The sequence below is a fragment of the Tupaia chinensis genome, unplaced genomic scaffold (genome assembly GCF_000334495.1).
Source record: "Tupaia chinensis unplaced genomic scaffold, TupChi_1.0 Scaffold000320_1, whole genome shotgun sequence".
NCBI lineage: Eukaryota > Metazoa > Chordata > Mammalia > Scandentia > Tupaiidae > Tupaia > Tupaia belangeri.
In genome coordinates, this window is record NW_006159813.1 from 5,523,858 (window position 1) to 5,536,750 (window position 12,893).

General features: G+C 44.7%; 1 protein-coding gene across 1 annotated transcript in view; it reads right to left on the bottom strand.

The window, feature by feature from the left end:
- Positions 1-12,893, bottom strand: part of FBXW8 (F-box and WD repeat domain containing 8) — a 136,955-nt gene that overhangs the window by 90,247 nt on the left and 33,815 nt on the right. Inside the window, exon 3 of the mRNA XM_006151574.3 lies at positions 3,871-4,035. Within this exon, the coding sequence (XP_006151636.1) occupies positions 3,871-4,035 (165 nt within the window). The remainder of the gene's footprint in view (positions 1-3,870; positions 4,036-12,893) is intronic.

Sequence of the window (12,893 nt, forward strand, 5' to 3'; positions counted from 1 at the left end):
TGAGATACTTAAGTCAAAAAGCAAGCACGAATAAAGGTATTCGAGAATAGCAAGAAATCCACAAATTCAACTTTGCCAGACTAGCACAAGGACTAGAAGTAGAGTAAGTGCATGGGCTGGCCAGTGGCGTGGTGAGTAATGCAGCTAGTCCCACACGGATGACACAGTGGTTCAAGTCCTGGAACCTGTGTCTTGGAAAACATGCTAGATGCCGAAATACCAAGAGGAGAAACGGAGGAGAAGAGACTGGTGTGGCTATCCCGGTGATTTCTTACCTCTCATCCTCTCTCTCCCTTCCTCCCCCACCCCATTTCTCTGTCTCTCTCTGACAAGTACACAAACCCTCGAGCAAATTTTAAAGAGAGAGAAAGAGAAATGCCAAGCAGATTTTAGCATATAGTAAGGGCTCAAAACATGGCAGCTACTATTAGTAGGAAGACAAGGATGACATCCATTTCACTACAACAACCATTTATTAGGAAACCAGACTCGAGAAATCGTGTACGATAATTTGCATGGCGATCTTAACTTAATCGTGGGGTCGAGTTGGAGATGAGGAACAAAACTAGACACATCCGGGGAGCTGCTGCTCGTGCAGACATGGAGAGCAATGGGAAAGACGTGGGAGTCATCCGTGTGATGGTTACAGCTGGTGACGAGAACGGAAACACTCTTTTATGGGACAAGTATTGAAAAATAAAGGAGAGGGGGACCAGCAGTTAGAGTATTGGCTATGGCGCTGGACTCCCATGTAGTCGACCGCGGTTCACATCCCAGACCCAGTGGCTTAAACTCACGCCGGGCGCGTGTACGTGCGTGCCCAAGATCCTGAGAGGAGAACGGAGGAGAAGGGATTGCGGTGTGGCCATCCCTTCTGGGGGGTGATTTCTTGCTTTCTATCTCTCTGTCTCTCTCTGTCTGTCTGGTGAGCACACGCGCCCTATAGCAAAAACCTCTCAAAAAAAAAAAAGAAAAGAAAAAGGAGAGGGCCTGACGTGAAAACTGTGTGCTTACAGTATTTCCTAATCTGTCACTGCCATCCCTCCCCTTACAAGCTCCAAGCCCACACTGGTATTCTAGTCAGGGAGAGGTCCGAGAATGCCGTAGTGAAGAGAAGCTTACGCAGACACCCGGACTAGGAAGCCGGGTGCTGTGGTGCGTGCCTGGAATCCCAGCTACTCTTGGGAGGCTGAGGCAGGAGGACCGTGAGTTTTGAGGCCAGCTTGGGTAACACAAACACAAACACCACAAGAAGAAACAGTAGGCTCACCACAACCACTTTATCAACTGTTTCCAGGTTGTCTCTGAGATGTAGGGCCAGGTAACCTCGTGCGTTTACAGGTCATCCCTATGTGAGGTACCTAAAAATTCTGGGGTCCCTTCTGGGGTTTCCCCATGCACTAACCTGGGCCGTAACAAACCAAATCACCCAACTCTACCCGTATCCTGCAGTGAATCGCCAGCGGCACAGAACCACTAATCTGTGTGTGAAGGCCACGTGCTTCCACAGCCACAGCCCGCGCACCAAATGTGGGCCAGGTTCTGCAGAAGGCACCGGTGACGGCCTCCTACAGGCACCCTGGCCACAGCGATGGGAGCAGAGCCACCTCTGGACTCCCACATGGCTGACCACGGTTTGAGTCCTGGACCTCGTTAGTGGCTTGAAAAACACTGGACGCATGTATGCGTACGTCCCCAAAATCCCGAGAGGAGAATGAAGAAGGGATTATGGTACGGCTATCCTCTAAGGAGGGGGGGAATCTCTCATTTTCTGTCTCTGTCTAGTGCATGTGCCCTATACCAAAATTACTCAGAAAAAAAAAAAGAAAAGGAAAAGAAAAAGTCATTCACATAGGGGGCCCGACAGTGGCACAGTGGCAAAACGACATGCTCTAACAGGATGAGCCATCTGGGAAGGTTCTAGGCTTCATCGGGACACCGCTCTGAGTGCTCCAGATAGGCATGTGCCTATGAGACTAAGGAGGATTATGGCATCTGGACCCTGAGAGGGCTGCTGTTTGTCACTCTCCCTCACTCATGGAAGAAACAGAGAAACTTTTCCTTCCCACTCACGTAGTCATCATTAACAGCGTCAGGAAATGAGCCAAGACACTCCAAAAAGTGATCTCCCTCATTCCACCTGCAGCTGCACTCCAGCTCACTCTGTCAACCGTCACTACACCAAGCACTTAGCAAACATGACTGTGTGTGTGTTAGAGAAAGTCTGCTCACACGGGGTGTACCTTACACTGTTAGTGCCACATGCCACCAGGTAGATCCCTACAGCGCCTTTCCTTCTGCCACCTTCAGCCCGAATGGGATATTCCTGTTCCCATCTCTGCTTTCTTTCTCCATCACCAAAAAAGAGGCAAAAACATGAACCTCTGAACTCCCGCTCAAGACCTTCAGCCCTCATGATCATAAATCCCCAAGGACCCCGGCTTTCTGGACAGAAAGGCCCCTGCTGATGCTCTACTCTCGGGCCTTCCTTCCACTGCAGACCCTCTGCTTCCTGGTTCCCTGTTTGTCTGAGCAGCTTTCCTGGCCAGAACTTCCCACCCACCTCGCACTTATGTCCATCCCTTTTGCTGAGAAGACACACAGCAAGAAGCAGGGCCCCCCTCCAGATGAGTTCATCTCCTTGGAAGAGGAGAATGTTACTGGCATCTTATGTGTGGAGGCCAGGAATGCTGCTCAGCATCTGGTGATGCACAGGACAGCCCCATGTAAAGAACAATCTGGGGACCAGCAGTGGGTGTAATGGCTATATTGCCAAACTCCCATGCAGTCGACCGTGGTTCAAGTCCCAGACCCAGTGACTTGAACTCACGCCAGGTGCATGTTCGTGCGTGCCCAAGATCCTGAGAAGAGAATGAAAGAGAAGGGATTGTGGCATGGCCATCCCCCCGGTCGGGGGGGGATGATTTCTTGCTTTCTGTCTCTCCAGCAAGTGCATCTGCCCTATAGCAAAAACCTCTCAAAAAAAAAGGGAAAGAACAATCTGACCTTTCGTGTCACCAGTGCTGGGGCTCTCTTACTAACTCTGCAAGGAACTATGTGAGGTTGCCCGGATCACACATATCAGTTACTAATCACATTACGAGGTGACCAGGAACAGACATGCACGTAGGCAATACGTCACTCTCAGAAATGAGCGACGGCTTGTTAATCTCAGTCTGTTAGGAGTGACCTTTACAGGAGATCAAGACAATGGTTCTACCCCTTTTCTCCAGCCACATATCCCACTTCCCAGGCAGCAAAGACACACTGCCACCACAAAGCTGTCTGTCACGCCTCAAATGTCTTCATGGAACACAGCTCTCGACAGTTACCTCCTGGAGAAACACTTCGCTGTGCAAATTCTAGCTGTGAGCTAATATTTCTGTAGAGATTCTGAAGTGATAAATGTTATGGAAGCAAGCCAATAGGTTATGTGAGGGAAGAGAAGACAGAACTCTGAGATGTGATCATCTCTCTTTTGCGTTTACTGGAAGTGGCATTTTCAGCTTCTTCTTCATATGCAGATGGTGGTTTCGCTTCCAAGGACCCAACCCTGACCCTTGAGAGTTGGTGACAGTGACAGGGCTGCACTGATGCTCCTCCCTCCATCCTGACCATCAGACGGGAAGACACTGGCAAGCCAATCTCTCTCCTCTCCTGGGGAGCCAGACGATGCTCCTGAATCTTGCAGTTGGAAACGGGCAGATACTCAGGTGGAGAACAAAACGTGTGGTAAGAGGCCGACAGCTGAAGGGGCTGCTCAGCATCCCCCTCCCTTGGCTGTTGGCAATTAACCAGGCTGTGGTGGGAGGCTCGGAGCCCTCGCCCTCGCAAGCTATCCTACAGGTAATGATATTGGCCGCCGCCTACCTTCCAGTTGGTTCTTAACATGTGTTCCTTGGCTCGGCACTCTTGGAAGATGAGCTTCCAGCACGAATAATCGGAGATGCTGCTCTGAGGAAGGTGCCCTTCCTGCTGGCACAGCCTGTACCATAGCACCTCGTCTTCCGCAATCACCTTCCATGTCTTGCTCACCTAAAACAGCACAAGTGACACAAGCGTCAAGTTCTGCAATTAGAGAAGTCCCTCGCCATCCAAAAATCAATCAACACCTATATTATTGCCCTGGGTTTATGGCAGTATAAAATGTCTCATTAACAAAACACTCTGAGGTAAAAAAAATAAATAAATAAAAAATACGAGCAAATGTTTCCAGTTTTATCTTTCAAGCTTTCAAAACTGTTGTACCACCATGTAATGTCACATTTTAAATGAGTTGGTTAAATTATTATCTAACAGATAAGAGGAAAAAATACACACGAAAATACATAAAATGCAAAAAAAGACAACACGAAGAAACTTTACCATGGCAATTATCTGTCTACACAGTTTTTCAATACAAACTCTACTTTTTACCAAAAACACTTGTATTTTCCACCTTAAAAACGGGAAATTATGGCATCTGAATTTATGGCTGTAATAAAATGAACACTCATAACTCATATTTCTGGTTATATAAGACGTTCAAATTTATATTACATGTGAGAACTCAGATTTTAAATGTACAGATTAAAAAAAAGATCCTACATAGAGAAATTAATGTTATGTCTGGCCTAAATTTAAACTCCCAACAGTATCCAAAGGAAATGGTGGTATTAGCTAGTTGTGTTTTATTTTCCAACTCTAATTTAGGGGACGAGCGGATTTACTTTATTGCAGGACAAAGGACGAAGCTGGCCAGTCTGCAAACGCGTGCTCTGCCTGCAAGGTGAGAGACCGACCCAGCAGAACGACACCACGGAGGGTCTGCGGTGCGTCTTGGATCACGATCAGGTGCTCAGTTCTTGCTGCCCATCCTAAGACTGAAACTCACTTCTAAAAAAGTGAGGGGGTGACTTCTGCTCTTTTACACTCCCTGAGGGCCCCACTGAGACATCAAAGACAGAGACAAGCAGAGAGAACATGAGGCGCAGTTAGAACATATGGAATGTGCATGGCACACGCACAGCGGATCAGGGTGCCTTCAGCTGATGAAGTACTGACCGACAGGGAGCTAACTTTCAGGATACCAGAGTAAAGACCTCTGAAAATCTGCTTTTCCATAACGGCAACAAGAATACTGCCAAAAACTGTCACAATCAATGTCTTTAGAACTCTGGGAATTAATTAAAGGCTTGAAATATTTTATTTTATTTATTTATTTATTTTTGCTATAGGGTGTGTGTGGTCTCCAGAAAGAAAGAGATAAACAGAGAGACAGAAAATGAGAAATCACCCCCTGAGGAGATGGCCACGCCACAAACCCTTCTCCATTCTCCTCTCGGTATCTTGGGAGGGCACATAAGCACACGCACCCGGTGTGAATTTAGGCCACCAGGTCCAGGACTCGAACTGCAGTCAACTACATGGCAGTCCAGCGACATAGCCATTACGCCAACTGCTGGCCTCCAGGCTTATAGTATTCTAAAGAACTTTTTTTAAATGGCTGAATTTCAGTAAAAACAATGATCTTCGAATTATTTTAACTTGTACTAATCCCATCTCCTCCTCCAGCTTCACAGTGGTCATAAAAACCAACAGACTTCCAACAATGGCTGCTGTACAAAAACAACAGCCTAGCAGCCACCGGAGGAGCTAGATAGGTTTAGAGCTCCCTAAAAATCCAACCCCAGAGAATTATCACCATTTGATTTGTCTGGCATCCTGCTGGAAATCTCTATTCCTGAGACGTGTCTTTATCTAAGTTCTCTGTCTTATCTCCAGGGCATTTGTCCAGAACAAAATGGAGCAACTGTTTAACATTGTAACGGCCTGAGAGGGCATTCCAGCTGGCTGACCAATAAGCAGCTGGCCAAAAAACTTAAATGGAAAAACGGGAATGGGATGTCCATAAGGGGCCTTGAAAGGCTCTGATATATTTCCAAGAGTCTAGAATGCCATGTGTATGTATGAGGCCATGCGCATGTCCAGTAAAGACCTGAGAAAGCTCTGATCTCTGCAATCTGGCTGACCTTGAGGCTCTGCACCAGCAGGAAGTGAAGGCTAAGGCAGGGTCCTCAACTGCTGGGCCAGTGAAGGGGTGCCCCAACATACAGAGAGCACCCCAGCCAAGGCGCTTACTTACTGCCGCAGCACATGTAAGGAAACGTCTGTCCTATCACTAGCTAGCCACCAAGCTAACCAAGTAGAGACTTCAGTGGCCACAAAGGACAAAGAATACAAACTTGAGTAACAATCCTGAGAAGTCACTAAACAAACAGCAGCAACAGCAAAAACAACAAACAGCTGTAACAAACTTACAGGAATGAAACTGATTTCCAGAACTGCCATGTTATTGTTTCACATGTCAGGCTTTTTGGTTTTGTTTCTAGATTTTTACTATAGGGCACAGGCACTTGCCAGAGAGACAGAAAACAAGAAATCACCCCCAGGGGGATGGCCAAGCTTGCAATCCCTTCTCCTCCATTCTCCTCACGGGATTTCTGGGTGCACATGCACCTGATGTTTTAAGCCACCGGGTCCAGGATTTGAACCATGGTTGACTACATGGGAGTCCAGCAATGTAACCATTATACCATCTGTTGGCTCCTACTTGTCAGTTTTTAACCAGTAATTATGAGCCCTACGTAGAAACAGGAAAGTGGGGGTGTGGGGGGGGAGCAATCAATAGAAACTGTCCTTCAGGAAGTTCAGCCACTGGACTTACCAGAGATCTTAAATCAGCTATTATACATATGTCCAAAATGCTAAAGGAAAGCAAACCTAACAGAATAATGTAAAGTATAAGAACAGTATCAGAGCAAATACAGTCTACTAATAAAGAGATGGAATTAAAAAAAAATAGAAGTTCTGGAGTTGAAAAGTACAGTACATGAAACAGAAAAATTCATTACAGGGGCTAGTTACAAATTCAGACTTGAAAAATCAGCAGACGTAAGGACAGGTCGGTTGAGATTATCCAGTCCAAGTTTAAAAAACCCAAAACAACAACGAAAATTGAAGAAAACGAACAGATAAAATCCTCAAAGACATGCAGAACACCATCCAAGTGCGCCAACATACACGAAAGGGAGATAGATTAGAGCAGGGGATTTAGTACATTAGAACTAAGTGGGTATCAATCCAAACCAGATTACTTTAAATAACGATGTTCATTGTAATCTCCAGGGTAACCATTAAGAAGATAACTTTTAAAATACTGTAAAAGGAACAAGGAAATCAAAATGGCATACTAGAAAATTTGTAACACAAAAGACAACAGTGACGAAGGCACAAAGGAGCATAAAAGACATAAGACATATAGGAAGAGGCTAAAACGCATGAAGCAAAAATTAGTCAGAATCTGGAACCAGCAAATGGTATAATGGCTACATCGCTGGACTCCCACATAGCTGACCGCGGTTCGAGTACCAGACCCAGCAGCTTAAAACTCACACTTGTGTGTGCATACCCTAAATCCCAAGAGGAGAATGGAGAAGGGATTGTGACATGGATATCCCCCTGGGGGTGATTTCTCACTTTCTCTCTGGTGAGCACACGTACCCTATAGCAAAAATCTCCCTAAAAAAGAAAAAAAAATAGTCAAAATTTAAGAACTCAGCTTGTCTAATTCTCAAAATGTCTTGACTTTCCATCTCATGCAAGCCATGTACCAAAAATGATAATTATTACAATACTGTATTCAGCCAAAATCACATCCAAGTGATACTGACGGCATCAGAAGTTAGGCCAGGTAGCATAAATAAGTAGCAAGGCTTTATCGTTTTTTTCTGAATCAAAGAATTACACTGTAATGCTAAAGGTGTCACATTGGCTCAAGCCTTCAACAGTTTAGAAACTGAAGAATTAGGAAGGCCCTTGGAAGGCTACACAGTAGCACAGTGGTTAAATGCCCTCTAGGGGGAGCCACATCCCACACAGCCAACCGCAGTTCAAATCTCAGCCCTGGTGGCTTAAAAAGTACACCAGTTGTGTGTGCACACCTGCTCGGGATGCTGACAGGAAGAAGAAATAGAGAAAAAGGGATTGTGGCATAACCAGACCCGACTGTTGGGGGGGGAGTTTAGGGGTGTTTTTTCTCTCCTCTCTTCCTTCCCCTCCCCAGAGCATGCACAAAAAGGGGGGAAGGGAAGACCTCAAACTATAAAACTACTGGTGGAAAACATTGAGGAAACTCTGGAAGACATTGGGACAGGCAAAGACTCTTAAATAAGACCTGCAAAGCACAGGCAATAATCCCCAAAATAGACAAGTGGGATTGTATCAGATTAAAAAATTTTTGCACAATAAAAGACACAGTAATTAGTGTAAACAGACAACTCTCAAAATGGGAGAATATTTTTGTAAACAATGCCTCAGATAAGGGACTGATAGTCAGAATACACAGGGAACTCAAGCTGCTTAACCTGCCCCCCCCCAAAAAAAAATGACCAACTCAATTAAAAGATGAAAAAATGAGCTGAACAAACAACTCTCTAGGGAAAACATACGAATAGCCAAAAAGCATATGAAAAAAAATGCTCATCATCTCTCATCAAGAGAGAGATAGAGATGAAAACTACAATGAAACACCACCTAACCCGTCAGAATGGCAAAGATTAAAAAAAAAAAAAAATGGTAAGTGCTAATAGGGCTGTGGTGAAAGGGGAAACTTCCTCACTGCTAGTGGGAATCTAAATTGGTCCCACCACTGTGGAGAACAATATGGAGGTTTCTCAAAGATCTACAAATAGAGCTCTGATTTGATCCAGCAATTCCACTCCTGGGTATCTATCCAAAGGACGGGAGAACGCTCAGCTGGAAAAGTACTTGCACATCTATGTTTACTGCAACATTATTCACAATTAAGACAAGGAACCAACCTAGATGTCCACGAACAGATGAATGGATTGAAAAAGTTCAGCACATATATTCTATAGAATACTACTCAGCCGTTAAAAAAAAAAAAAAAAAAAAAAAAAACCTGGACCTTGGCTTCTGATAGAAAGTGGACAAATAATAGCTGGAAGATTTACTGCAGAGTGAAGCGAGCCAGGCTATGAAAGAGAGACACCATATGTCTTCACGTAATACGTACTGACTGTCCGCACTCTATGGGGGAAACTGAAAGGTTAGAGGATGCAGAAGCGTGGAAACTGGTTATGGACGCTGGAGACAGTGTGGGAAGAGGGTGGGAGAAGGGGAGAGTGTGAGGAAAGAAATGAAGGAGAAAAATAGAGGTGAGACACTTAGGGGACACGGAAATGGATTACCATCTGTTGATGATAACGTGTATAGTATCCTCGACTGGACTGGTACGCGGTGAATTCATGTTGGGTGAATTCACTTTACAAGCGAAGTGATGTACAGTGACTGAAAAAATAAAAAAGTTTTAAAAAGGCGGAGAGGGGAGGTCCTTGGAGATCAATTAGGTACCCCTTGTCATTGCAAGAAGACTCTTTACAGAATCTCTTTGGAGAGTGAAAGCAATCCTGCAACGCATCTAGAGGAGAGCTGATCTCCCAAATCAGTCTGATGTGCCACAAGGCAGCCTACTAGAAAGAGCTTCACTCCAGCGTGAAGAAAATTAATTCTGCCCATTTTGCCCTTTTGAAGAAGTAATGCGTTCTCTCTTTTATTACCTGGCAGCCTCTCAAATAGCTGAAGACAGTCATCATATTTTTCCTTAGTCATTTCTTCACTGATCTGAGTATTACCTCTTCCTCCAACTATTTGTCATAAGACTAGTTGCCATTCCCGTCACTCTCTGGATGCATTTACGGTGTCCCTCTTCAGATGTGGCCCTCAGGACTGAGCAATAATATGGGCTCTTAAGTGCCATGAACAGAGGAATTGTAGACATTAGTTTGCCTCTTTAGTTGCAGATACGTTATCATGGCCACTTGACTAGTGGTTCGCTAAAGCTTTTGGAATCTGTTTATTAAATATTTAAGGCAGACAAGACATTATAAAAATATTATAAACACCTACAGACTCGCTACCCTGCTTAAGAAATAATATTGTGGAGTCAGCAGATGGCATGGTGCTGGATCCCACACACCTGACTCCGTGGTTTGAGTCCTGGACTGCAGCTTGAAAAACATACTGGGTGGGGCCAGCTGATGGCATAGACGCTAGACTCCTACACAGTCAACCAGTTTTGAGTCCTGGACCCAGTGGCTTGAAACTCACGTCTCACACATGTGCGTGTGTGCCCAAAATCCCCAGAAGAGTATGGAAGAGAAGGGACTGTGGCAAGGTCATCCCCCCACGGTGTGATTTCTTGCTTTCTGTCCCCTCTCCTTCTCTCTGTTCCTCTCATGAGCACATGCACCCTATAGCAAAAACCTCTCTCGAAAAATAGAAAGAAAAACGTGCTGGGCACGTGTGCATGCATGCCCCAAATCCCAAGAGGAGAACAGAGGAGATGGGATTGTGGCATGACCATCACCCCCTCAGGGGTGATTTCTCACTTTCCCTTCCTCTGTTTCTGGCGAGTACATATACCCTATAGCAAAAACCTAAAGGGAAAAAAGGATATCGCTAGAAAGCTTAAAACTTCTGTGTATCTCTCACCGTTCACATTGTGCTCCCCCCAATAGTGATCTCAGTTTAGTATTTATCATTTTTCAGAGTCTTTGTAAACAATTAAAAAAAAAAAGTCCCAACTTCTTACTTCCACAGGATTTTATTTTTTAAAATAATTATTTATTCATTCACTTATTTTAATTTGACCACAGAGGGAGACAGAGAAAGCAAGCCAGCCGGTCCAGAACTTGAACAATGGTCAGCCACATGGGAGTGTCCAGCGCCTTAATCACCATGCCACTTGCTGGCCCGACAGTATTATTTTTTCATCTAAACAAAACCTTCTATTCGTCTGACAATAAATCGCACTTCATGACCTGGCTATCTCCCAGTGTCTCAGTCTCCTTGGATCATATTTGAATCCCAATTCTGTCATCCATTATGTTAGCTACTTCTTCTACCCATAAGTCATCTGTAAAATATGGTCTGTGGGCCTTATGCCTTAATTATTTAAAAAAAAAAAAAAGTTAACCAGCATGGGGCTGAGGCAAACCACTGGAGCCCACCCTCCAGGCTGACATGGATCCATTAGGCAGCCCACGCTGGGCATGGCCACAGCATCAGTTACAAATCCACTTAACCACAGTCATCCCACACTTCTCTGTCTTCGCCTTAAGGGCTCAGGGAAACAAACCCTCATCTGATCACAAGTGGTCAAGCAATAAAGAATGAGATAATGACTCCATAACACTGGAGCTCCAATTTTGACTAGACGGAACACCGTGGTTTTATTTTTGGCGTGTGTCATCCACAGCTGAGCCTACCCATGACATTTGAGTGGTGTCTGTCCATCTGTCTGTGCCAGAGCGAGTCTGAGCACTAGGCCGTCATGAAGCTCAGATATGGATAGACCGACATCAGCTGTGATGGAACCAGGCCACAATTCAAGTAGCTCCAAAGCAGAGTACATCCCTTAACAGACCCCTGGAATTCAGGATTAAATAAGGTGTAAGAGGGTTTACCTAGACCCTTAAAGTTCTTGAAGGCAGATAGTATTAAATCAACACAGAGCACTTCACATTTTTTAAGAAATTTTAAGAATTATTTAACTTTATTTATTTATTCACTCATTTTAATTTGACCAGAGAAGGACAGAGTGAGAGAGTGAGAGAGAAAGAGAGAGAGAGAAAGGTAAAGTAAGAAAGCAAGCTGCCAGATCCGGGACTTGAACCATGGTCAGCCATGTGGGAGTCCAGTGCCCTTAACCACCACGCCACCTGCAAGCTCCAAGAGCACTTTACTCTTACCTGGGGATACATGAGCCTTTTTTTTTGGGGGGGGGTGGGTAAAAATGATAAAACATAAGATGTAAAAGTCATAAAATGTAACCACCAAACCAAAGACTCAGCACAGCTACAAGGTCACATTAGTGTAGTTGTTATTTTATTACAAAGACTAACAAGCCCCAAAAGCATATTCAGTAGAACATCTCCTTAGGGCGTTAATAAGTTCCTTAAAAAAGCACTCCATGGTCAAAATGAGTTTAGAGAACATTAGCTTAAATAAAACCAATTAGGATTCTTGGGTGCTCAGAGTCTTTAATAGACTGACATGTTGCTTATTTCCAAGAAGGGGATGTAAGACGACACTTCCTGAACTTACTTTGCTCCTGATCTCTTCTTGCAAGGGGGTCTCAGCAGCCCAGTGCTCTATAGAAGCCACTCTCGAGAACGCAAATGTGGGTTACTGGCCAATCGGTTAAGACATGTGTTGGGCGCCAACTACAAACTGGGCACTAAAACCAGCAATTCTCGTCCCCTTTCCACCTCGACCTGCTGGACTGACTCTTTTGGCGTGTGAGACACACCCATGGACGTGTCTATATTGGGGGCTGCTCCCCCAGGGTTGCCAAGGCTACAGGGGAAAGTGTTGGTTCCTGCCTCACAGTCCGCTTGGATCATAAGACTGGCTCTAACAGTGGGCAGAGGGGAGTATGTCTTTCCATTTCCACATTCCAAAAACGAACTGCAAGGCCGCTTTTCACTAGATGGAGCCTCTGAATCAGCAGTGCTCTAGGAGAATCCAAACCCAGTGCCCAGAAGATCCCAATTAAAACGTTGTAGGTCAGTTTTCGTGAAACTAAACCACACACATTTCAGCCACTTTAAAATGGACAAACTTTTCAGTGGGATTTTCAGGAAGTCTCAAATATGTCAAATCTTAAAAACTTCAGAAGCTTAAAAAAAATAATTTAGAAGCTGACAGCAGATTTGCACATCAGCTTCAAGGAAAATCCCAAACGGTTTTCAATAACACAACCTGAAATTTGTATGATACGGTTATAGATTTTTAAAAAATTGAGAGCAGGAAGACAGACAATGGTGTAA